We start from the raw sequence: 27,962 nt of genomic DNA, 5'->3' as shown, positions 1-27,962 counted from the left end.
TAACTTCAACAAGTTTTATTCAGTGTTCTAGGAGGAATACAGTAAAAAAGCAAATATAACTTACCAAATGGCTCATGTTAAACACAATAAGGTTCTTCGCATTCACAACTTCATTCTAGTTTCAGATTACATCTAGGGATGATATTGTTAATGTAACAAGCAATATAGCATAACAACATCTGGCAAACATACCAAATGTTCAAGCTTGATCATAAACAGGGTACATTTCTAAGGAAATGATATGAACACAGTGAGCATTCAGACTTCATACGCTAAAATTAACTTTAAGGTGTAATTCATGTTTTTACTATAGTAGCAACCCCTGTTTACCATTTCAAAGGCATACTATTTGTCCAGCAAAGTCTGTCTGCATTTACACACAACAGCGTAACGGAAACTGCCAACTGAACACTAGTCTGTACTGTATTGTTTGCTGATTATATATACATTGTGTTGCCTTTAACAGAGTTGCATATACAGTTACATACGCTACTAATGTCCTCATCATCTAACTTAATTTGCATTTAATTTTTTTTCACATATTAAAATGTATTTTTTGAAAAGTTTTCCATTGATTTTTTCATTATTGTCATCAGACAATATAGTTACTGATTTAGTTTAGAATGCACTTTTTCAGTTTTAAGTGAATTTAGACATATCTATGTTGTGTACATCTTATTCGCTATCATATTGTATAAATGAGTCCATCCTGGTCTACAGATATCTGTATCAGCATTGCCCATTTAAAAAAAATAAAAATTAAATAAAATAAAATGTACAGTCAAAAAATAATTACATAACCCTGCTAGTCATTTCAAGCTTATGCAGTAATATTAGCTGGTCAAAAAAAAAAAAAAAACATATCAATGTTTTAACAGCATTAGAGCCACAGTGTTTCAACTTTCCAGTGACTTTTAGCTGTCTTTGCATACTGTTTTAAGTATATTAAAAAAAAAAAAAAGTAATTTTTTTGTATAATATGATTAAACTAATCTGCCTTCACTTTAATATGACTAAAAAGTGTCAGCAGTAAATGTACACAACAAAAACTACTTTGTTCTTCAATGTCACCCTTTTTTGTTTCTTTTGTTTTGAATGTCATGGAATGTTTTTTTTTTCTCATTTACATGTGATTTTTCATAATCTAGATTTATCATAATTTCACATTTAATATTATAAGGCACCCTGTGATATGGATATATTTTTTGTGTATTAAGTGTGTGTGTATACATTATATATATTATATACACACTACCAGTCAAAAGTTTTTGAACAGCATGATTTTTCATATTTTTAAAGTCGTCTATTCTGCTCACCAAGCTTGCGTTTTATTTGACAAAGTACAGCAAAAAATTTAATATTGTGAAATATTTTTACTATTTAATAACTGCTTTCTATTTTGAATGCTTTCTAAAATGTAATTTATTCCTGTGATTTCAAAGATGAATTTAAGGCATCACTAGAAATCATTGTAATATTCTGATTTGCTAAAACAGGTAGTTTTTTTTTTTTTTGAAGGATTCTTTGATGAATAGAAAGATCCACAGAGCAGCATTTATAGAAAATAAAAAGCTTTTAAACATTATACACCATACTATTCAAAAGCTTGGAGACAGTATGATAGGAGAAATGATAGAAATTCATATTTTTATTTAGCAAGGATGCTTTAAATTCATCAAAAGTGATGATAAAGACATTTGTTACAAATTTATAATTTTCCATAAGAAAAATGCTGTTTTTCTGATCGCTCTATTTATCAAAGAAACCTGAAAAAAATTCTACTCAGCTGTTTTTAACATAATGATGAGCAGCAAATCGGAATATTAGAAAGATTTCTGAAGGATCATGTGACTAGAGTAATGATGCTAAAAATGCAATATATTCAAATAGAAAACAGTTATTTTAAATAGTAAAAATATTTCAAAATGTTACTGTTTTGCTGTACTTTGGATCAAATAAAGGCAGGCTCGGTAAGCAGAAGAGACTTTTTAAAGATTAAAACTCTCACTGTTCAAAGACTTTCGACTGGTAGTGTATATACAGTTGAGGTCATAAGTTTACATCCCCTTTTCAGAATCTGCAAAACGGTAATTATTTTACCAAAATAAGAGGGATCATACAAAATGAATATATTATTTAGTACTGACCATAGACTGGTACTGACCTAAATGAAGACATTTCACATTAAATATGTTTACATATAGTCCACAATAGAAAATAGTTCAATTTATAAAAATAACCCTGTTTAAAAGTTAACATACACTTGATCCTTAATACTGTGTTGTTACCTGAATGATCCACAGCTGTTTATTTATTTATTTTTGTTTAGTGATAGCTGTTCATGAGTCCCTTGTTTGTCCTGAACAGTTAAACTGCCCGCTGTTCTTCAGAAAAATCCTTCAGGTCCCACAAATTCTTCAGTTTTCCAGCATTTTTGTGTAAATGAACCCATTCTAAGAATGACTGTATAATTTTGAGATCCATCTTTTCACACTGAGGACAACTGAGGGACTCAAATGCAACTATTACAGAAGGTTCAAACATTCACTGATGCTCCAGAAGGAAACACAATGCATTAAGAGCCGGGGGTGAAAACTTTTGAACAGAATGGAGGTGTTTACATTTTTCCTATTTTGCCTAAATCTCTTCTTTTTTTTTTTTTGTAGTACTGCCCTTCAGAAGCTACAGAACTTGAGTCCCTCAGTTGTCCTCAGTGTGAAAAGATGGATCTCAAAATCATAGTCCTTGTTGGAAAAGGTTCAATTACACAAAAATGCTGAAAAACTTGACCTGGAGGATTTTTCCTGAAGAACAGCAGGCGGTTAAATGTTCAGGACATACAAGGGACTCGCTAAACAAAAGAAAAACACAGCTGTGGATCATTCAGGTAACAACACAGCATTAAGAATCAAGTGTATGTAAACTTTTGAACAGGGTCATTTAAAAAAAAAAATTCAACTATTATTTTCTTTTGTGGACTATATTTAAATGTAGGTCAGGTCAGGTCAGGTCAAATGCAGGTCAGTACTAAATACACAATAACATGCATTTTGTATGATCCGTCTTATTTTGATTCAAATTCTGAAAGGGGGGCGTAAACTTTTGACTTCAACTGTATATGTAAAGTTTTAATACTGAATTTCATCTCAGAAGCTAGTTTCATTCATATGAGGTTTGGGGCTGGTAGAAGATGGAGAGGCAGGGCTTTCTTGCCCAGTTACATTCTCATTGGACGGACTCTCACTGGTCGGAGAGGTGAGGGGTCGTCTTGGAGACGTGGGCGTTTGTGATCGGGCTGGACTGAGCGGTGAAGGAGCAGGACTTGGTGCTGCAGGAGCTGCTCTTCTCATGGATGCTGCAAGTGCTGATGATGATGATGATGATGGGGAGGATGATGTGGACAAAGACGCTGCTGGCAGGGCAGAGAATGACGGCGGCATTCGGAGACCGAGTCTCGCTTCAAGCTCACTGCACACGGCTAAACTTCGTCTCCCTCCGTCCAGGCCAGTGTTGTCCGAGCACTTGGCTCTCTCCTGACAGCGCTCCACAAAGCTGCCTCTGCGGATGGATCCAAGACCATCACGGTCCTTCTCGCGCTCCAGAGGGGCACGGCCTGGATGCGGACTGCTGCTGCCATTGCTGACAAGAGAGGATTGGCTGAGGCCGAGGTGGGGTGGCAGCTCACGAGGTCTGCTGAGGGGAATCAGTGGGGCCTGACGGGGCAGACTACCGGTTAGAGGAACTGGACCCCGGAAACCACTGGCAGCTCGCCCGTTTTCACTGAACTGAGAGTGAAGACTGTGAGGGAAGACATGAGAGACAATATGAATAAGCAGACAGCACCATCTACAGGATATGGAGAGAAAACAAGGCTAAGAAAAATTTACACACATTCATTCTGTTCAAAAGTTTTCACCCCTGGCTCTTAATGCATTGTGCTTCCTACTGAAGCATCAGTGAGCGTTTGAACCTTCTGTAATAGTTGCATTTGAGTCCCTCAGTTGTTCTCAGTGTGAAAACATGGATCTCAAAATCATACAGTCATTGTTGGAAAGGGTTCAAATACACAAAAATGCTTAAAAAACAAATAATTTATGGGACCTGAAATTTTTTTTATGAAAACCAGCAGGCAGTTTAACTGTTCAGGACAAAAAAAAAAAAAAAAAAAAACAGCCGTGGATCATTCAGGTAACAATGTATGTAAACTTTTGAATGGGGTCATTTTATATAAATTATTTTCTCTTGTGGACTATATGTAAACATCTTTTATGTGAAATATCTTATTCAGGTTAGAGCTGGGCGATATGGCAAAAAAAATGATCACGATCATTTTTTCATATCAGTCGATATCGATAATTATCACGATAAATGTCAAATCTTTATAATTATATCTATCAATTTTAAAGGCATATTTTTACTCTCGACAGTTAATTATTATTTATGGTTTATTGTCAGAACAGGACAAATACTTTCCTAACAATATATACAGAGTTTCTGCAGATATGAACAAGTGAAATTTAAGACTTTTTAAGACCTTTTTAATACCACCTTATATGAAATTTAAGACCTTAACCTGTAATGGAAATAGATATTATATTACATGCATATGTGATATTTAATGTGTTTAATGTAAAAAGTAAACAAAATTTCATGGCTGTCATAAATTAAATTTATTACTACGATATACAGTGAACTTTCCATATCAGCAGATACTATTCCACACAAAATATCCCCATAAAAGTACCACTAGAAATATCTGATTTTAAAAAAAAATTTCTGAAGCGATTTTTTTTTTTTTTTTACTTTTGAAATGTATGCGTACCTTTGAAATTTATTTTATGAATTTATCAATAAATTCTAAATGGCTGTTATCAGTGAGATTACATAATTTACACTGCAAAATTAAAAGTGAGATTAATGTTTTAAATACATTTATTGATTTATAAATATATATATTATAAATGTTATATAAATACTGCGATTCTGTCTGAAGACGCAGAAACTTCCACAGAGGGAGAAAAAAATCTACAGTTGTTAGCAACTGGCCTTAGCCAAGCCCTATATTCAGTTTTTCCAAGCCCAGTTTCGCTAAACTTGCACTTCCTCATAGCTAAAAAGTTAAATCCATTTGACTTCTGCGGTACAATCCGAGAGAGACTCGCGCCAATAACAGAAAGCTGATTGGCTATTGCATGCTGGTCTCATTTGTAGTTTAAATTCAGCAAATTATATTTGGAATAGTGAAATAAAGAACTACAACACCACGGAAACAACAGAAAGAGAATTTAAATGAGCATTAGAGGTAGCGTTACATGGACATCGGAAAAATAAGACCTGTGTAAAATTATTTAAGACCTAGAACAGCGAATTTAAGACTTTTTAAGGCCTAAAATTTTGATTTTTAAATTTTAGACTTTTTAAGACCCCGCGGAAACCCTGTATCGAACTGTCATTATTGTTTTATCGAAAAAAAAAAAAAAAAAAACTATATCGTGATAATTATCGTTATTGAATTATCGCCCAGCCCTAATTCAGGTCAGTACTAAATAAAAAAAATAACATGCATTTTGTATGATCCCTCTTATTTTGGTAAAATAATGAACATTTTGCAGAAATTATAGTGGCATTCATTATACACAACATTTACTGTAAATGAAATAAAAATTTATGATTTAAAAAGATGAAAAATGTCTAATTTGCCAACGAACAACTTGCATTGGCCTTTATTTACCATATTTACTGACTGCATTTTGGTTAGCAATACAACAACTAATATATTGTGCAAGTTTGCATGCTTTGCATTAGAACATTTTCTTTGGAATTTAATTTGCAGCATGTTTCAGATAATTAAAAAAAAATGTAAACGCAGTAGGTTAATATTTAAGTGATTACTAAGGTAAGCAAGCATTTCCATCACACTAGACTTGTTTTTGCATAGGGACTAATCAGCATGTAGTTTGAGGATGTAGAGGTGTGTGTACCTGCACATGGAGTTCCGTGAGGAGTGTGTAAGAGACGCCGCTGGACTCATGTCAGGTGTTCGGGTCAGTGCCAGATCACACTGGTCCAAAAGCTCCAGTAACTCCTCTTCAGTGGGACCGCCGAGAGCTTTAACACACAAATACAATACAGAACAGGTGCTGATGAGTATCTTTATGTATTTTCTTTTTTTGCTTAATCCTCACGACGCATTCAAAATCTTTATACAATTTTCTTATAAATCGATTCTGTTGTATAAAAGTCATAACTTAATATTTACAACTAAAACCACATTGCATCTACAACTTCTTATTAATAATAATCATTTATGTAAAATATAGTATAGAAATAAATACATCTGTAAACGTAAAACTTATGATTGCTCAAAACAGTCCAAATTAACGAAACCTAGACATATTTTAACAAGACAACATTGAAAGTTTTCCAACAAAATTTTATCTGCATAAATAAACTTTCATTTTCAAATGTCAACAGGCATACATTTTCATGTTTTTCAACAAAATTCTATCCTAAAAGTGTGAGATATTTTTAAGCTATTTTTTTACTAAAGTTTTTAATATAATCATTTTACATAACTTGACAGATAATTCAGCAAGCAGGATTTTTTCACCTAATACTCCATTGTGTAACTAACAGATCTCACCACACTTCCAGTTCATTGATTACATTAAGAATTGCAAACATTTTTGTTGCATTCTAATTTTTATTCAACATTATATTTAAATATGCAAATGAGACCACTACACGTACTGCTCTATTTATTATGTAGAATAGAATTTTAACTGGTTTACATGTTTTTTACAAGTCTATTTTATTTCTCTTAATGTTTAGTGTGTATGTGTCTTTAAGAATTGTATAGTTGGCCTGTCAGGTGACTGGTCATGACTGGTGATTACATGTTCTTTTTAATCAAAATACAGTCAACATCCAGAAAAAATTACATTTCCACCATGTTTTTAGAAATAAAATGTTATATAAAAATCAGGAAATTATACATTAACAAACCCCTCTCTAAAACACTATATATATATATATATATATATATATATATATATATAAAACTGTAAGGTTTGGTACATTTAAGCGCATTTAAGTGGAAATTTCTGATTGGAGGAGAAAAAAAAACTCACAGCCTTTAGAGATGTGTATTACAACTAAAACACATTTACACACTTAAAAGTGTATTTTGGATGTTTCTTTTCACTAGTCTGAAAAAAAAAAAAAAAAAACGTCATGAAAAGCCAAAATAAATAAATCTGATTAGCTTAAAAAAAATGTTTTTGCCTATGTTGTTTTACCTTAAACACCTAATGTTTACTGCACACAAACTGCATTTCACCTTCACTTATTCCTCCACACTCACCTTTGATATCCACTTTCCCTGCGATCTCCATTGCTGTGGTGAGGTCCCACATCTGGATGCTGCCATTGCTGTGTCCGCTGAAGAGGTACCGGCGGGGCCTGGATCCAATCCGGCTGGATCCCTCACACTCATGCACCACAAACGCCGTGATGGATGTTCCATCCACCGAACGCACCTCGCACACCCTTCAGATGAGAGTCAGACCAAACTTAACACTCTCTCAGTGTGCAGTACCACTATTTGTGTCATTCAGCATATTGTGTCCAAGGTTGTTATAATCAGTTCACAACTTCACACCAGTTAATTTAACTCGTCACTTTCAAATTTGCTGGAAAAAATAGTTGGACTTGTTTGTATTTTAAACTGACCTTTTTCCATTGGAGGAGAGCCTTACGTAGAGTTTATCAGTGTCAGGAACCACACGCTGGATAAACACCTGCTGCTCATCGCGCTCTCCATATGGACCTGCAAAGACAACAAAGTACAGTAAGTATTAATGTGACTTGATACTACAGGAATAAGGCTTCATACTGTCATTTTTTAAAGCTGCTCAACTCCATCTTACCTATTTCAGTGCCGGCAGCACAGCCTCCATGACCATCAATATCATCCAATGAGAGGATCTTAAAGGAAGTAAGCGGGGTGGAGCCAGGCTGAGTGGAGATCATGCCTCGGAAACGCGTCACCGTCCAGGTACGGACGTGATTGTTGTCTGCACACACTGCATGAAAGATGATGTTTGGTCAATTTATGCTAAACACTACTTTCATTTACATACAGAAAAAAATAAAATAAGTAAACGAAAAGAACGAGATGTTTTTATTAAATGTAATCATTTTTATTTATTTATTTAAATTGTTTTTGCAATTTTAAGAAATTTGTAAACTTCTATTTTTAAGCTTTGTCAATTTAAACCATACAATATGTGTATGCAGAATAAATATTTTTAGGTCGCTGATTAAATGTAATAATAATTAAATATTAAATGTTTTTGCAGTGTTAAGAAATCCTTAAGTTCTTGTTTTTCCAATTCATTATTAAAAAATTATACATTTATGTATTTATTTGTGTAAATTTTTTTTTTTTTTTTGCAATTTTATGAAAATTGTAAGCCTTTATTTTTAAGCGTTATCAATACAATATTAAAAAGAATCATACAAATGTGTGTGTGTGTGTATATATATATATATATATATGAAGAATATGTATGAAAAATAAATATTTCTAGAAATTTAAAAAATAAAAATGGAAAATGTGTTTATGAAGAATAAATATCTCTAGGTCACTGATTACATGTAATAAAAATGTATTATTATTTTTTATTTTAAAAAGGAAAATGTTTATGAAGAAGAAATAATTCTAGGTCACTGATTAGATGCAGTACGAATTAAATGTAAAATATTTTTGTAATTTTAAGAAATTTGTAAGCTTCTATTTTTAATCTTTATCAATACAATATTTAAAAAGATTCATTCAAAGTTATACTTTTTTTTTAGAAGAAAGCAAAATATGTGTATGAAGAATAAATATCTAGGTCAACATAATAACAATTATATGTAACATAATAATAATTAAATGTAAAATGTTCTGCAATTTTATAATAAATCATACAGATTTTTTTTAAACAAGCAAAATAAATATTTCATGATTAAATGTGATAAAAAAGGAAAAAATGTGTAAATTAAGAATATTTCTAGGTCACTGATTAAATGTAATAAATATATATATATATATATATATAATATATATATATATATAATATATATATATATATATATATATATATATATATATAATTAAAATGTGTGTATTAAGAAAAAATAATTCTAGGTCACTAATTAGATGCAGTAAAAATGTGTATAAAGAATATTTCTAGGTCACTAATTAGATGCAGTAAGAATTAAATGTTTTTTACTTTTATTTTGTAAGCTTCTATTTGTAAGCTTTATCAATACAATATATAAAAAAAATTCACACAAATTTATATATATTTTTAGAAAACAGCTAAATATATGTATGAAGAATAAATATTTCTAGGTCACTGATTAAATGCAATAATGATACAATTTTTATTTTATTTTTTGAAAAAAGCTAAATGTGTATGAAGAAGAATATTAATAAATTATTAAAGTGAAAGTAAATAATGAAGTGAAAACCATATTTTACTAGTGATCTCAGACTTTCTCAGATCCCCACTATCTTTGGCACATAAATGAGCAATACATATAAGATGAAAACTCTTTACCAGAGATGAGATGTTTCTCAGACAGCATGATCTTGGTAACTGGGCTGCGGTGAACAGAGAAGGTCTGGAAGAGCTGTGGACCGGATCCAACCGTCTCTGGATGCTGCACTATGACACGCACTGTGCCTGAACTAGTGCCATATGCAATCTCGATCCAGTTCCCACTGTCACCTAAACAAACACACACATATTCATCATACCCATGTTACAGCCAATGCCTTGTGAGAAAGAAGTGTGCTTAATTGTATTGAATGTGCACTTGTAGTGTACTTAAAATCTTAAAAGAATATTTTTTAAAACTGTATTTAAGTCTCTCTTAAGTGACTTAAAGCAGACACTTTCATGACTACGTTTTTAACACACTTCAGTACACTTTTGAAAAGTAAACTTTGTAGTAGTAGATTATTATTCCCTTAAAAGTATGCTAAAGTGTCAATCTTTTTCTCAAGGGCTGTGTTGTAACAGTGCGATCAACTGGAGTGCAACTGAAGTGCATAACTGAATATAGTTTGACGCTCACGGATGTGTGTGATAGAAGTGTGAAATGATATCAGAGGTGGTCGTTACTTGTTTTGGGCGTCAGGTAGACACTTAAAGCAGTAATAGCATCTTCACTGGGATCTCGATACAGCTCAGTCACCAATAAATCGTTATCCTTCATCCGCAAGGGAAACTTCTGGACATCTGAAAGACCCAGACATGCATGACATGTGCAACTCAGACACAGTAAAGATTGTTGGTTATTTGTAATGTATCCAAAAATGTTTTATAACAGCTTAAATCATGTAGACAGCATATAAAATATAACAATATTGCTTGAAATTCAACAATAAATGGCTAATATTTTTATAACTGCATTGCAACGGCATTACTACTATATCATTTCAATACTATCCAAGTGAATTAAGTAAACACTACTGATTGTCACTTTACCTATGTAGTAAATAGATCCATTATTGCATCCCAAAATGAGGAACGATCCAGCTGTGTCATAACTGTTGATGGGAACCACATCCTGGTTCTGCATGAAGAAAGGTGACGAAATCAGGAAGTGAGCACTTCCACTTGTTTAGATACAATGTCAAGCAATTAATTTCATTTAAAATTTAATGTGACACATGAACAAATGCAGAAAAAAACTATTTAGGCTACTTTACAGTTAAGGTCAAAAGTTTGCATACACCTTGCAGAATCTGCAAAACGTAAAGTATTTTACTAAAATAAGAGAGATCATACAAAATGCATGGTGTGTGTAATTCATGGGGTGCTGCCAGTGAACCCTTCTGGGAGTTGTAGTTTTTGTTGTATGTTTTGTCCTATTTTCTGTGCCCCTCCCTGTCCTAATCTACCAGCTGTTCCAGTATTTAAGAAGATCAACAGAGTGCACTAGTGAGAGGTTCCTTCTCCCAAGAGCATAAGTGTGATCTTTTTGCACTGTATATATATTGTCATTAATTTATTATAAATAAATTTATTTGCATCTTACTATGTGTAGTAGGGGTGTAAAAATGAATCGTTTTTACGATGCATCGCGATGCAGACCAGGACGATTCGGTATCGGTTCAGTAATAGACCATAATCGATTATAACGGACTCAGTCCCGGTGCCAGAACACGCGACCAAGTCTTCAGATTTTAACAACTGAAAGGATTATTGCCACTTTCTTTACACACCGGTGCATTTAACAAACTAACAAACATCAGTGTGTATTTAACAAATTTCTTTTTTTGTTAGTAATTCATTTAAAAGACTGAAACATTATTTTAATTGGTTGAAAAGACTGGCTAAAAGCACTGAGCGCATCTATCTGCACCGTTTTACACAAATATAACGTTTTGTTGATATTGTGAGTGCGCATAATAATAGTAGACCTTTTGCAGTTTTGAATGATATAGAACTCTTACCTTTATCAACAAAAATTGTGTATTTTAAGGTTTCCACTGTTATTAAAGGGATAGTTCACCCAAAAATGAAATTTGATGTTTATCTGCTTACCCCCAGGGCATCCAAGATGTAGGTGACTTTGTTTCCTCAGAAAAACACAAACGAAGATTTTTAACGAAAACCGGTGCAGTCTGCCAGCCTTTTCATGGGCGTGGATGGGCACCAAACCTTTAAAAGTAAACAAAAACATGCACAGACAAATCCAAATTACCACCCTGCGGCTCGTGATGATACATTGATGTCCTAAGACATGAAACGATCGGTTTTTGTGAGAAACTGAACAGTATTTATAGCATTTTTTACCTTTGATACACAGCCACGTCCATCTGTCCTGAGCACGAGTTTATCATCAGGCACGTCACATGTGCACGCGCTCTAGCGTAGAATACGCAAACGCCGTAAGGGGAAATCAGTGAAAAGTCCCGGATGAGTTTGCGCAAACAAACGTAATCTTTTAGCTTTAAATCGGTTTAAACAATCAGGATACGCGCAAGTAATTACCATTTTGAATAGCCGCTATACACACAATCTCTGTGCACTGTGTAAACAATGAGTGTCGTATTCATGCGACAGATCGCTTCCGGTGTTTGCGTATTCTACGCCAGAGCGCGTGCTCATGTGACGTGACTGATGCCAAACTCGTGCTCAGGACAGATGGACGTGGCTGTGTATCAAAGGTAAAAAATGCTATAAATACTGTTCAGTTTCTCACAAAAACCGATCGTTTCATGTCTTAGGACATCAATGTATCATCACGAGCCGCAGGGTGTAATTTGGATTTGTCTGGGCATGTTTTTGTTTACTTTTAAAGGTTTGGTGCCCATCCACGCCCATGATAAGGCTGGCAGACTGCACCGGTTTTCATTAAAAATCTTCGTTTGTGTTTTTCTGAGGAAACAAAGTCACCTACATCTTGGATGCCCTGGGGGTAAGCAGATAAACATCAAATTTTCATTTTTGGGTGAACTATCCCTTTAAGAAAAAATGCAAGTGATCGCATTTGAGCTTCCATGCCAGCTGCAAAGCCCGCTTTCTCTTTCACTCTCCGCACGAACGATTGGATATGCTCTAACTGCGCACATTTATTTAGGTTAAATGTTTAAATTAATATTCTGAAATGCATCAAGTGTTTTATGTCTATAGATTTTATTTAATGCAAGTCGTGTTGATTTGAGAAGGCTAAATTTATCAAACATGCTCAACTCATTGCCGCTGGCCGCTTGGTCGTTAGGTCATTACTTTAAAAAAGCAAAAGCTTGAATTTAACAAACATAAAATGTTCCAAACATATTTCTAAATTCACTTAAAAAGGAAACAAGACGAAATCTAGCCACTTTGCCATTAGAATCCAAAACTGAACTATTTTAATTGCTGCACAAACTCTGTTCTGATAAATTGTCTGACAAGGACGGGGCTCGGGTCTGAGACTCCATTCGTGCAGGACTATATTCGTTCCCTCGTTTCAATTAAATAAGATCTGAGCGGTACCTCTCAGTTGAAAACGTATTCGGTTTAGTTTTTCGCGTTTAAAACGACAATAGCGGCAGCTTTTATAGCAAAAGATATACGGCCCTTTTCTGTGGTGGAAAACTCCGGCCACCTGTTAAATACACTGGAGCCGCGATATAAGCTTCCCTCACGCAGACACTTTTCAGAAAAGATTATGTCGGAACTTGTAACGCGCCAACGAGTCGGGATAGCTCGCCTAACTCACGTTGCAGCAGAAAATTAACCAAACCGCACATGGGTCACATTCCACATCTTGAGCTTTATTCTCCTGGCAACAGCGTTACTTATTAAAGAAGACAACTTAAATGAGCAACAGAAATTAGAAGTAAAACCATCGCACCCGCACACATGCGGTACTCATGGCATATAGCTGCAGACTGTGCACAGAACGGAGCTCTGCTCTTAAAGGAGCCACAACATTTTCACCCGTTACAAACTCTACAACAAGGCAAAGCCCAGGTATTTACATTTGTGTATTTGTTCTAAATGTTGCTGTTGTGTTCTGTGTCCAGACTTTAGTTTTGTTTGATACATTCAAGAAGTGTCTTTTCTTTTAGAAGGTAAGATTAAAGTTTCAATTCATATATCTGACTGTTTGTATTTATTAAGACAATTGTATATATTTGAAGTAAAATTGAAAAATGAGTATGCATCGTCAATGCATCGAGATATTGTATTGAACCGAATCGATGACATGATAATCGTAATCGAACCGAACCGTAAGACCACTGTAGGTTCACACCCCTAATGTGTAGTGAGTGCTGGGACTGAGAATTGTTTAAAAGTTTCTCTTTGCTACTTCAAACCTTTACTTTAAAATGTTAGTTCCCTTTTGTCCCTAGAAATCTAACTGGGAACGTAACAGGAATCAAACACAAATATTACGGAGATTCAAACGCTCACTGATGTTCCAGATGGAAACACGATGCATTGAGAGCCGGGGGTGTAAACCTTTGAACAGAACATTTACATGTGTACATTTTTCTTATTTTGCCTAAATATCTTTTTTTTTTTTTTTTAGTACTGACCTTCAGAAGCTACAGAAGACAAAATCAGTAAAATTTACCCTGATCTTCACATTAGGGCTGTGCAATTTCGATTTCTGCTTCAAATGATCATGAAAATGCAGTAATCGAGATGAAACGATTATTGCGCCCCATTCCGCCCTCTTACCAGTGGTGCGATTTCGCTCCTCCATAAAAGCCCAATTTCACATGCAAATCAGCAAAATCATGTAACGTGACTTTCATAAAATGGGACGTGCTTGATTTATTAATGTTTCTTTGATGTTGTGTTTTTAATAGCACGTAAAAACTTACAGTTCTGTGTATGTGCTCAGAGACGGAGCAGAACACGGACATGTAAAGTTATCGTTTAGCTCAAGGTGCGCACCTAAATGGTCAAATACACGCAAAAATAATTCAAAATGAGGCGCTTGGTGATTATTCACGTAAACGCTTGTCAGTTATGTCTTAAATGATTATAAACAGTTGAGAATGAAAATACACGTATAACAGTATATTGGATCCGTGTGGCTATTAAAGCAGCAACAATAATATTCCTTCTGCCGTCTCTGTTAATATTAATTAAATATTAATAAATATAATATTAATAAAACGTAAAAATATTAAGAGAAAAATCACTCACTGCTCTTGAATGTAGGGATGGGCATTTCTGATCACATTTCATTTCGATTAATCCACAGGTTTGAGAAACGAGTACTCGATTAATCGGGGGTGGAGTTTAAGCAAGGGGCAGGGCGTTTGCGTCACAGTATACAGTAAACATTTAAAAGAAATAACAGCATGAGGTGAAGCTGAAGCGCTTTTTCTACATGACGCATTGTATATAAAATGAATCACATAGCCTAGATACATAAATATGTAAATGTTATATTACAAATTGTATTTATCTACACAAAATGCATGTGAGCTTGAACTACGTGCCAATGATAAAGTAGTGGATGCGCTTCTCCCGTTACTTTAAAACAACGGCAACTGAAGCCCCGCAAATTTTTAGAGTCAATCGATCGTCATTTTCATGCTCGATCGTCGCTGATGGGTTCAAGTAATCGATTAATCGAGTACGCGTGCACATCCCTACTTGAATGAAGGACTTCTGTAGTTTTAATAAGAAACAAAGCATGTTCAATTATTACAGTGAAGACGCCATTTTATTTTACATTCAAATAATTACATTCAATTTCTGTAGTATTGTTAGACTACTTTAGACTTGCATAGAAGTATTCAGTTTTTTTATTTGTATCTTTTTTTCTGCTGTAATGCTATCTTTAAATTAATAACTAATATAAAGCCATAATCGTGTTAAATAATCGTGATTATGATTTCTGCCTAAATCGAGCAGCCCTACTTCACATTTAAAAAGTTTTCATTCAGGTAACAACACAGTATTAAGATTCTTTTTGAGTCATTTTAATAAATGTGAAATATCTTATTCCTGTCAGTACTAAATAAACAACATGCATTGTGTATGATCCCTCTTATTTTGGTAAAATAATTCACATTTTTGCAGATTCTGCAAGGTGCATGTAAACTTTTGACCTCAACTGTATGTAATCATGAGTAGTCTCTCTCAGCTCTCGTTACCTGCCAGTGTTTAGTGACAGCGTTCCATACGCCCACTTTTCCAGTGTGGCTGGTGGCAATGAGCTGATTTCCTACGAAGAACAAAGCCTCCACCGGCACATTCAAACTGAACACACCTGTGGATTAGAACAAATAAGAACTTCAGGTTCCAAACATCTGTAAGAGAACCAAAAAAGCATTAAATGAAATGAGAGCTTACCAATTTCATTGCCATTTCCATCAGGACAGATTGCCCACAGTATGATTTCTGTGCCTGATGCTACGGCAACCATCTTATCGTTGTCCCCTAGTGAACCGCCCATGACCTTGGCATTGAGAGCCACCCTGTCAATCACCCAGTCCAGCCGAGGGCTGGTAAACACCTGCTGCCATCCAGTCGACTCTTTAACCCTGAACAGAAAGAGATGCCCCATTTTAAAATGTCTCAATTGAAGAAAGCATTGCTGTAAGTGTTGTTTAAAAAGGAACCTTACCTGTAACAGACCACAAACTGGGCATAAGCCACAGCTATCCAGTTATGATGACCGCATATGATTCTGACCATGCCTGGATCAGAGATTGGACCTAAACAACACAGATCACAGTATTAAACAGTATTTTACAACTGTATGTACAACTGAGTAAAATATATCAGAACGGAGTAGAGTACAAAATAAAACAGAACAGTAAATAAAATAAAATAGAACATAATAAATTAGCAGAGAAAAATTGAATATACTAAAGTAGAAACAATTCAAGAAACAAAAAAGACAAACTTAAGCTGCCTTAAGAATGCTGGACCAGAAAGTTTAAAAAGTTTAGGAAGTTTGAAAGAATAAAAAGTATAAAATATTTTAAAAGTTTAAAAGCAAGTTGCTAGTATGTTTCTCACATTATTTGCAAGCTGCTAGCATGTTTGTAGCATGATTAGCAAGTTGTTAACATGTTTGTAACATGACTAACAAGTTGCTAGTATGTTTCTAGCATGATTAACAAGTTGCTAGCATCTTTTTAGCATGTTTGTAGCATGGTTAACAAGCTGCTAGCATGTTTCTAGCATGATTAACAAGTTGCTAGCATCTTTTTAGCATGTTTGTAGCATGGTTAACAAGCTGCTAGCATGTTTCTAGTATGATTAACAAGTTGCTAGCATCTTTTTAGCATGTTTGTAGCATGGTTAACAAGTTGCTAGTATGTTTCTAGCATGATTAACAAGTTGCTAGCATCTTTTTAGCATGTTTGTAGCATGGTTAACAAGCTGCTAGCATGTTTCTAGCATGATTAACAAGTTGCTAGCATCTTTTTAGCATGTTTGTAGCATGGTTAACAAGTTGCTAGTATGTTTCTAGCATGATTAACAAGTTGTTAACATGTTTGTAACATGACTAACAAGTTGCTAGTATGTTTCTAGCATGATTAACAAGTTGCTAGCATCTTTTTAGCATGTTTGTAGCATGGTTAACAAGTTGCTAGCATGTTGCTAGCATGAATAATAAGTTGCTAACTTGATTACAAGATAAACAAGTTGCTAGCATGTTTGTAGCATGATTAGCAAGTTGCTAGTATGTTTCTAGCATGATTAGCAAGTTGTTAACATGTTTGTAACATGACTAACAAGTTGCTAGTATGTTTCTAGCATGATTAACAAGTTGCTAGCATCTTTTTAGCATGTTTGTAGCATGGTTAACAAGTTGCTAGCATGTTGCTAGCATGAATAATAAGTTGCTAACTTGATTAGCAAGATGAACAAGTTGCTAGCATGTTTGTAGCATGATTAGCAAGTTGTTAACATGTTTGTAACATGACTAACAAGTTGCTAGTATGTTTCTAGCATGATTAACAAGTTGCTAGCATCTTTTTAGCATGTTTGTAACATGGTTAACAAGTTGCTAGCATGTTGCTAGCATGAATAGTAAGTTGCTAACTTGATTAGCAAGATAAACAAGTTGCTAGCATGTTTGTAGCATGATTAGCAAGCTGTTAACATGTTTGTAGCATGATTAGCAAGTTGTTAACGTGTTTGTAACATGACTAACAAGTTTGCTAGTATGTTTGTAGCATGGTTAACAAGTTGCTAGCATGTTGCTAGCATTAATAGTAAGTTGCTAACTTGATTAGCAAGATAAACAAGTTGCTAGCATGTTTGTAGCATGATTAGCAAGCTGTTAACATGTTTGTAGCAAGATTAGCAAGTTGTTAACGTGTTTGTAACATGACTAACAAGTTGCTAGTATGTTTCTAGCATGATTAACAAGTTGCTAGCATCTTTTTAACATGTTTGTAGCATGGTTAACAAGTTGCTAGTATGTTTCTAGCATGAATAGTAAGTTGCTAACATGATTACAAGATAAACAAGTTGCTAGCATGTTTGTAGCATGATTAGCAAGTTGCTAGTATGTTTCTAGCATGATTAGCAAGTTGTTAACATGTTTGTTAACATGACTAACAAGTTGCTAGTATGTTTCTAGCATGATTAACAAGTTGCTAGCATCTTTTTAGCATGTTTGTAGCATGGTTAACAAGTTGCTAGCATGTTGCTAGCATGAATAGTAAGTTGCTAACTTGATTAACAAGATAAACAAGTTGCTAACATGTTTGTAGCATGATTAGCAAGTTGTTAACGTGTTTGTAACATGACTAACAAGTTGCTAGTATGTTTCTAGCATGATTAACAAGTTGCTAGCATCTTTTTAACATGTTTGTAGCATGGTTAACAAGTTGCTAGCATGTTGCTAGCATGAATAGTAAGTTGCTAACTTGATTAGCAAGATAAACAAGTTGCTAACATGTTTGTAGCATGATTAGCAAGCTGTTAACATGTTTGTAGCATGATTAGCAAGTTGTTAACGTGTTTGTAACATGACTAACAAGTTGCTAGTATGTTTCTAGAATGATTAACAAGTTGCTAGCATCTTTTTAACATGTTTGTAGCATGGTTAACAAGTTGTTAGTATGTTTCTAACATGAATAGTAAGTTGCTAACATGATTACAAGATAAACAAGTTGCTAGCATGTTTGTAGCATGATTAGCAAGTTGCTAGTATGTTTGTAGCATGATTAGCAAGTTGCTAGTATGTTTCTAGCATGAATAGTAAGTTGCTAACATGATTACAAGATAAACAAGTTGCTAGCATGTTTCTAGCATGATTAGCAAGTTGCTAGCATCTTTTTAGCATGTTTGTAACATGGTTAACAAGTTGCTAGCATGTTGCTAGCATGAATAGTAAGTTGCTAACTTGATTAGCAAGATAAACAAGTTTCTAGCATGTTTGTAGCATGATTAGCAAGCTGTTAACATGTTTGTAGCATGATTAGCAAGCTGTTAACATGTTTGTAGCATGATTAGCAAGTTGTTAACATGTTTGTAACATGATTAGCAAGTTGTTAACATGTTTGTAACATGACTAACAAGTTGCTAGTATGTTTCTAGCATGATTAACAAGTTGCTAACATCTTTTTAGCATGTTTATAGCATGGTTAACAAGTTGCTAGCATGTTGCTAACATGAATAGTAAGTTGCTAACTTGATTAGCAAGATAAGCAAGTTGCTAGTATGTTTCTAACATTATTTGCAAGTTGCTAGCATGTTTTAACATAAGGCAGTTAACATGTTTCTAACATGATTAGCAATTTGTTATATTGTTAGCATGATTAATAAGTTGCTAGCATGTTGCTAACCTGATACTAGCATGATTAACCAATTGCTAACATTTTCTAACATGTTTTAACATAAGGCAGTTGGTAGCATGTTTCGCAATTTGTGACATGATTAGCAATTTGTTATCATATTGTTAACATGATTAGTTAACAAAATGCTAGTAACTTGCAAATGATGGTAACAATATGTTAGTAACATGTAGCATGCAAGTAACATGCTAATCATGCTAGAAACACGCTAACAACAGGTTAGTAACTTGTTAATCAAACTAGCAACATGCCAGTGACATGCTAATAATGCTCACAACATGCTAGTAACTTAGTAATCATGGTAACAACATGCTAGTTACATGTTAATCATGCTGTAAACATGCTGATAACTTGCAAATGATGCTAAAAACATGTTAGCAACACGCTAATGTTGTTACCATAATTTGCACGTTACTAACATTTTGCTTACATGATTTAATCACGATTAACATTTTACTAGCATGATTAACAAGTTAGTTTGATTTTTTTTTTTTTTTTTTTTAAATGCATTAGAAATAGTACATATAAGTGAAAGTTCAAGTGAGAGTTCAAGGGATTCTGGGAGTTTTGACAGTTGGAGTTTGAATAGTGCTGGCTCATTTGAACATTCCGTCAATGTAAGTCTATGGGATTTTTCCCAGTTTTACTCGTTATTTTTAGAAAAACTGTAAGTCCGATCAGTTAGAAAAGATATCTCTCAAGCCAACTTAATAAGAACTGAATGAAAGTAAGAGAATAGATCAAAATATGTCAAAGTAGAATGTAATATAACAGAAAGAAAAGAGTAATCAGAGTAGAGCGGAACAGAATTGACCATATGCACAGATTTTTTTCTTTGCTTTAGACAAGCCAGCTCAGTCATTTCCGGTCAACTGTACTGTGCAGTAAGATAAGTGTACTTTGCTCATTTTCTCGACATAATCTATTCACAATTAAAGAAAAGCTTCGGTCAATTTTGCAAGGCCCCCCATACCTGACATTTCCTCTAAAGATGTTTATTTTTAAACCCGTTTTATTAACCAAAACATTTGTTTTGCTTTTTATTCTTCTACTGCATGTTAGAGGTCTGTTAAATTTACAAACAAAACGCGGTAGCGGTCGGTAACTCTGGTGTAATTTGGACGGGAGCGGGCGGTCTAATAATTTCCCTTTCCCGATGTCCTTTCTGAACAGCATATCTGTGCTTTACTCATTCTTATCGAGCACTTGAGTTATAGGATTTTTTAATAACACAGCTATGACAGAATTATTCAACCCCTATTCAACATTGCTGTTTTAAGACAATTATTTGTACGGTAAGATACAAAATTGTCTTAAATTGTCTTAAGCCTTTACACACTTATTAAAAATGGAATTAGCTTGGGGTGTTACACATAGTATAATCTTGGCCCATTCATGTGCTGAAGGTGAGTAGCAAATATTGTAAAGTCATCAAAGCTCACACAAAATCAATAGAGAAGAAATAGTTTGCTCTATTAGAAAGTCTAAAACTACATGAAGATTTACATGTCCCAAGAGACACAACTGGCAGCCGTATTCCTTAGATTAAAGTGTGTTGAACCAGAAAACCTTTGAGGCTGTTGAACAAAAAAGCACAATATCATAAAATGTTTGATCAGATCAACTGAGAAAAACTTGCAATGTACAGCCAAAGACTTGCAAGATGACCAGACAAAAGGAGGCAAAATATTTCAATGCTGTGAATAAGTTAAACACTAGACAAGTATGGTCTTCATGCTGAGGAATCTTGCTGAATACCACTCTTGACCAAGAAGAACAAAAAGGCTGACTTGAATATGCCAAAATTCATTTAGTTAGACCTGTGGAGTTCTGGAAGAATGTTTTATGGAGTGATGTGTCCAAACTGGAACTTTTTGGATGTATGGATCAGAGGTACGTCTGGTGCAAAAAAGACCAAGCTTACACGCAGAAGAACACCATCTCCATCGTCAAACATGGAGGTGGGCCAGTCCTGCTATGGGGTTGTTTTACTGTAGCAGGAAGTGGAAAACATGACCATACAAAGGATATCATTGATTTATGAAAGTATAAGACCATTTTGGCAAACATTGTGATGCCTTTTGTGCAAAGTCTGAAGCTAATAATCAATGGACTTTCCTGCAGGACAATCATCCCAAGAATTACCCGTTCTCAGAATTACTCAAATGTGTATTAATAAACTTTCTTTAATAGTTTACTGATGCCTTTGTTAAATTGTTTTCACAAAATTTTGTTCTCTGCAGCAAAATGTCTTGCAGGTCAAGGGGGTTGAATAATTTTGATTGCAACTGTATATATATATATACACACAGATCGGAAAAGCTCCTGAAATCTTTAATTCAGAAATTCTTTACAACTTCAGATTACTTTTTCTTAAGTAAGTGCACCTGCCATTTAAACTGGACTGACTGAATATCTACTGTTTGTATCCATTACAAAATATACATACAAATGAAAACTACAGCAAATATATTTTAAGTCTGTTGATGCTGGTGCTCATATGTGCATAAAGTCCACTGACACTCACAAGATCCTCCTCTATGGGTGAACATCTATTATAAAACACTCACAGGACATTAATCTTGACAACTATACAAATATTTAGAAATTTCACGCAAAAATGTGGATCTATGGATCACCGAAAGCATGAATAGTTTGTGAATTAATAGCTGACTTAATGCATGCCTAAAGTACGACTCTGATATACAAGAGTGTCATACATTAGGCACGCGCAAGTTTGTTACTATAACTCTGATCGTCTTTAACTCTACATTAGTGCGACGGTTTGTTTCATGCAGCGAAGAGATGAAGTAATGACCTGCACTCCCGGGGGGTATAGGTTACTTTTGCGGGCGGAAGTGGGACAAAACATGAATGTCGCGGGCGGGAGCAGGACGAAATAACACATTACATTATGAGCGGGACGATATTTCTGCGGGACAGAAACTTGCGGGAGTGGGACTAAAAAATATGTCCCTTGCAGGTCTCTAAAATGAAGTTTTGTGCAGCGGTTGAAAGTTTTGTGCTGCCGTTCAGTCTGTATTTAACAGTGCGATGAAACTTGCTGCGTCGAGTCCAAAGCAATCAATCACAGAACACGAGAGAGACCGTGCTTTGATCATTTTCATTTAAAATATTAATAATGAAATTAAACAATTTTAGGATAATATTTAAGTGAATTTTAAGCTATCTCGCGGCACCCTGGAGGCCCACCGGTTTAGAATATCTGTTCTACATGAAACCTGAAACGCAATAAAATACACCCAGTACCCAAATAACGCCTTGTCTGTTTTTTTCTCGAAAACAATTTGCGCCCCCCCTTCCGATCTCTCCGGGCCCCCACTGTTGAGAAACACTGGTCTAAGAGGACCAAACGTCCATGTATACCGTTTCAATAATGACAAACGCGAGTTTAAAAAATATGTGAGCAAATCGGCTAAATATGTGCGAGTCATTGCTATGATTGAAAGTAATATCCGGACGAAACATCTGACAAGCTGATATCAGAAAAAGAGCTGTGCATTAAATGATTCAGACTAAATTCAGAGTAACAAAACTACAGCAGTAACAAGTTTGTGTTGGTTAAATATAGGCTATTTAATAGCTTTTACAGTTCAAGATAAAGCTTAAAAGATGTAGTTATCAAATTATATAAAATATTTCAAATTCATATCGAGTGCATTATATAATTCTTATCCCATTAATATTGAACTTATTTAATTTGTAGTGAACAATATATAAGTACTGAAATAATTCACCCTTATAGGCTGTTTGTGTCTAAACTTATTTATTTTAATGACTTTCTGCACTTGCTATACTATATACTTAAGTGCGGTAAAAGTACTACAATTTATTATGCTAGTAATTTTATAATAAATCGAAAAGCAAGACGTCTTGAAAAGACTAGGGAGTTGAAATGGCAGCATCAGCCAATGATTGATCCTCTGCTGCCATCTTCTGGTCATCTGGGTAATATCTAGTCATTTTCATCTTAAAAATATGCTGTTTTCTGTGAAAAGACATTTTTTCCATGTCATCTTTATGAATGAAAAGTGAATCTTTAAAGCAAATTTTATTGCACAGCTGTAAAGTTTTAAAATATTCCAAGATTTTAAAAATGTGTTCATGACTATGAAAGCAAGTTACTGATTATCAAGAACACGCTTAAGATGTCCTTATCGCTAGTTAGCTAACATTAGCCTAAACACTTTATGATAGCTGTCAGCATATACATGTACAACTACATGTGTAGGTACTCTCCTGGGATTACAAGGCTTGACATTTAAATTATATGTTGTTACATAATATGAAACTGAATGTTCATGCCTCATTATTTACAATGTTGCAATTATTATTTTTCTCAGTTTCTGATAAGAACGAGGCAGCAGAGGAGTCTCGAGAGTGTCCACCTATATATAGCACATATAAAATGAGCTTCAGCGGAAATTTATGAGCTGTCTTATCATTATGCAGAAGTTCGAAAGAACGCTCTGTGCATGTGGTCAACTGAATAGAGAAAGTTAGACTAAGACTAACTTTATTAGACTAGAATAGAAGACTGACAGAAACTCAGACAGACCTGTCACTTTCTCCTCCATTGCAGCTTTGCCCAGTATCCCAGCGTTGCCCAGGTTAGGCGGCATTGTGTTACTCCTCCTCACAGGGGCTCTTTCCACCGGCCCCACACGGCCACCCATGAACTGGGGTCCTGCCACACTGTGCCTGTTTCTGCGCTTTGCCGGATACACTGTAACACAAATCATGAATCTCTCTGAAACAAGCCATTTCCCTAAATGCTGCTCAACTTTGTCTCTGTGCTCAGGGTTTGCTCTGTACCTGGTGGTGGCAGGTAGCCATTGAACAACACATTCCCGCAGGAAGAGCGATCCAACTCATCACACAATTGCAGCTTCCGCACTGAGGAGGAAAAGACCTGATTAGACTGTAGTGTAAACATCATTTAATAAACACGCAATTTAGTATGTTGCAATTTAAGATGTTAATAATATGATCTTACCTAGTGGTGTGATCCCATAGAACTCTGCCTCGTGCATTAATAAGTGAACATCTATGGACCTGTCATTAAAACAGAGTTATGTTATTTAAAGCCCTAATGTGAGACACTTTCACTGTGTTTAATTATCTATTTCACAAAAATATAGATCTACCTCGGATGAAGCTCTTTAGTACGCAGAAAGTTGAGAATGGGAGCAAACAGAGACGGATCTCTGTCAATGAATATCTGAAAAAGACAAAAACATTACATCAAAACACACTCATACAGTAGCAAGTAACACAAACAATAAGTATTATTATTATTATTAGCATATGAAAGAGAATAAACCTTACCGCTCCAGTCTCATCTTTAAGTGTTGATATTCGTCCACTTAATAAACTAGACATAAAAACACACTTTATTTTTTATCTGTATATCAGTATAGTCAGTTGTTATTACATAATTTATGTTATAAGGACTTACATCATCTAAGCATATATGCAGTTAAGCCCAAAATTATTCATACCCCTGGCAAATTCTGACTTAGTTACTTTTATTCAATCAGCAAGTTTGTTTTGACCGGAAATGACACATGCTTCTCCCAAAAGATAATAAGACGATGTACAAGAGGCATCATTGTGGAAAAAAATATTTCTCAGCTTTTATTTACACTTGAACAAAAAGTGGCATGTCCAAAATTATTCATACAGTTTGCAAACTGTCACAGTTTATGGGAAAATCCAAAGTTCTATACCATTCCAAATAGTCCAAGCTGTTCTAAAGCATCCTAATTAACCTGATTCATTGGGAACAGCTGTTTTAATCAACTCAACAGGTGAAAAACAGAAGCTCTCTGCTGTTGGTTTGTAGACAGTCATGGCTAAGACAAAGGAGCTAACTGAGGACCTGCGGCTGTGCATTGTGGCTGCTCACAAGTCAGGAAAGGGCTATAAGATCATATCTAAATGTTTTGAAGTTCCAGTGGCTACAGTGCAAAGTATTATTAAAAAATACAAGATGTTCCGCACTGTGAAAAATCTCAGAGGACGAAAAAAAGTGACACCTGTGCTGGTCAGGAGGATAGTGAGAGAGGTAAAAAAGAATCCAAGGATCACCACCAAGGCCGTCCTGATGAATCTGGGCTCTGCTGGTGGCAACATCTCAAGGCAGACAGTCCAACAGACACTGCACACCGCTGGGTTCCATGGACTCAGACCAAGGAGGACACCACTTCTCCAGATAAGGCACACAAAAGCCCGGCTGGCCTTTGCAAATGCTCATCTGGACAAAGAAGAAGACTTCTGGTCTTCTGTTTTATGGTCAGATGAAACAAAAATTGAATTGTTTGGCCACAATGATGTAGCCTTCAACCCTAAGAACACCATCCCCACTGCCAAACATGGTGGTGGGAACCTAAAGTTTTGGGGGTGTTTTTCAGCCGGTGGACCAGGGAACCTAATCACAGTAAACAGCACCATGAAAAGGAGCAATACATCAAAATTCTCAACAACAACATCAGGCAGTCTGCAGAGAAACTTGGCCTTGGGCACCAGTGAACATTTCAGCACAACAACGACCCAAAACACACAGCAAAAGTGGTGAAGAAATGGTTAGCAGACAAAACATTAATGTTTTGCAGTGGCCCAGCCAGAGTCCTGACTTAAATCCAATTGAGAATCTGTGAAGGGGGCTAAAGATCAGGGTGATGGCAAGGAGACCCTCCAACCTGAAAGAGTTGGAGCTCATCGCTAAAGATTAACAGGCAAAAATACCAGTGGAGACATGCAAAGCTGGCCAGCAATTATAGGAAGCGATTGATTGCTGTAATAGCCAATAAAGGCTTTTCTATTGATTATTGAGAAGGGTGTGAATAATTTTGGACATGCCACTTTTTGTTCAAATGTAAATAAAAGAGGAGTAATATTTTTTTTCCACAATGATGCCTCTTGTACATCGTCTTATCATCTTCTGGGAGACGTCTGTGTCATTTCTAATTAAAAAAAAAAACTAGCTGGTTGAATAAAAGTAACTTTAAGTCAGAAGTTGCCAGGGGTATTAATAATTTCGGGCTTGACTGTATATAAATATGCAATGATTTAGTGTAGCTTAGTGATCTAAAACACACAAACCTTGAGAAAAACGAGTCAGGAACCCATGTCAGAGTCTGTCTGGAGGTACTAAACCTGTAATTATAGATTCAAACATAAACCACGTTTAGTTAAAAAGAAAAAAAATCAAATCTTTCACATTTCAATTCTTTTAGGGAGAGATTCAGGAATGCATTTGTGAACAGAACAGGCCTCACAACTGCTTGTATAGGTATGCAGATGCTTATTGCTGTCTGCTGCTAACGTAGCGTTACGTACAGTAAGTGTGGTAAGTTAAATAAAAAGTAAGACTTAAACATTACTGCAAACTAACGTTAGTTGTTAATGAAAGCTACATTTAAGTTAGTAACGCAAAGTAACATTTCTGAGAATGTTACTGAACTATGTGGCTTGTTTCGAGCAGGATATGCAGTTGGTTTAATACAAAACCTTTTGCCCCCGACGTTAAGATGAATGATGTCTCCAATCCTCGCCATGATTTTCGCTTTCAAGGCAAAACGTTCATAGTTTATCGGCTTTTTAAGTAGGTATTAATATAAACTTCATAATAAAAAGCTTTTTAATTTTACTAGCCGTAGTAAGGAAACGGCGGAAGAGCGGATGTTGTAACCAAATGTTTCGTGCGGAAGTGGAGAAGCGCAGACTTTCAAAATAAAAGTCCATACACTATTCTTATAAAAGCCTCATCTCTAAACTGAGGTAATCAAATTTCTTAAGCATTTGAAAACACATTACTACTTTTTAAGTGTAGCATTTGTTTTTCCAATCGAAAACAATTTATTGATTTATTATCATCATTATGTTTTACGTTTCACGTTTTATTTATTTGTTCTCATGTTTTCATAAAGTACTTCGTGAGAAATGAATGCAGTCAAGTGGTTTGAATACAATTTATTAAATACAATTTAGCCTCTGACGTTTATAAAATATAGTTTGTTTAGTGTTTAAACCGCACAAAAGTGTAAATAATACAAATACTTTATTCCTGGAATTAATTTTAAAGGCAGCTTTACAGTGCCTTGCGAAAGTATTCGTACCCCTTCATTTTCATGCTTTTTTTATGTTTCTGCCTTATGTAAAACTGTTTTAAATTACTTTCCCCCCGAAATCTATCTACACTCCATGCACCATAATGATAAAGCAAAAACAGAATTGTCACAACTTAATGAATTTATAAAATAAAAAAAACACTGAAATAAGTACATTGCGTAAGTATTCATACCATTAAGTTAGTAGTACTTAGGTGAGTCTTTTTGGTATGAAGCAACAAGATTTGCACATCTACATTTGGCAATGATCTGCCATTCTTCCCCTCACCTTTTCACCTCTCAAGCTCTGTGAGCTTGGTTGGGGTCTGGCAGACATTTTCAGGTTTCTACCTCTACAGGCAGTTTTTTTTTTTTTTTTTTTTTTTTTTTTTTTTTACCTCAGGGGTAGGTTTTTGCTCTGATATGCATTTTCAGCTTTTCCAAATCATACCAATTTAATTGAATTTGCCACAGGTTAACTTCATTTTAAGTGTAGT

General features: G+C 34.9%; 1 protein-coding gene across 1 annotated transcript; it reads right to left on the bottom strand.

The window, feature by feature from the left end:
- On the bottom strand, positions 1-27,045 carry shkbp1 (SH3KBP1 binding protein 1). The gene is made up of 18 exons (XM_073850612.1): positions 26,867-27,045; positions 26,459-26,512; positions 24,683-24,728; positions 24,502-24,575; positions 24,351-24,409; positions 24,170-24,250; positions 23,913-24,080; positions 16,141-16,231; positions 15,867-16,057; positions 15,668-15,783; positions 10,542-10,629; positions 10,176-10,292; positions 9,609-9,779; positions 7,929-8,084; positions 7,732-7,828; positions 7,364-7,548; positions 5,982-6,108; positions 1-3,798 (listed from the first exon to the last, which is right to left on the bottom strand). Exons 1-18 carry the CDS (start codon positions 26,911-26,913, stop codon positions 3,147-3,149), a joined length of 2,520 nt encoding a protein of 839 aa, XP_073706713.1. The 5' UTR covers positions 26,914-27,045; the 3' UTR covers positions 1-3,146.
- Positions 27,046-27,962: the final 917 nt, after the last annotated feature.

Source organism: Garra rufa, chromosome 11 (genome assembly GCF_049309525.1).
Source record: "Garra rufa chromosome 11, GarRuf1.0, whole genome shotgun sequence".
Classification (NCBI taxonomy): domain Eukaryota; kingdom Metazoa; phylum Chordata; class Actinopteri; order Cypriniformes; family Cyprinidae; genus Garra; species Garra rufa.
Note: the sequence above shows the minus strand (reverse complement) of the source record. Positions and strands in the feature narration are given on the sequence as shown.

What these genes read in the sequence shown, in the direction of transcription:
- shkbp1 (XM_073850612.1), bottom strand. Translation starts at nt 26,913, where the DNA reads ATGGCGAGGATTGGAGACATCATTCATCTTAACGTCGGGGGCAAAAG. An exon ending in CAGTTTGTGGTCTGTTACAG is followed by an intron (nt 16,058 to 16,140) that starts GTAAGGTTCCTT and finishes CTTTCTGTTCAG; the next exon opens with GGTTAAAGAGTCGACTGGAT. An exon ending in TGCTGCCGGCACTGAAATAG is followed by an intron (nt 7,829 to 7,928) that starts GTAAGATGGAGT and finishes TTGTCTTTGCAG; the next exon opens with GTCCATATGGAGAGCGCGAT.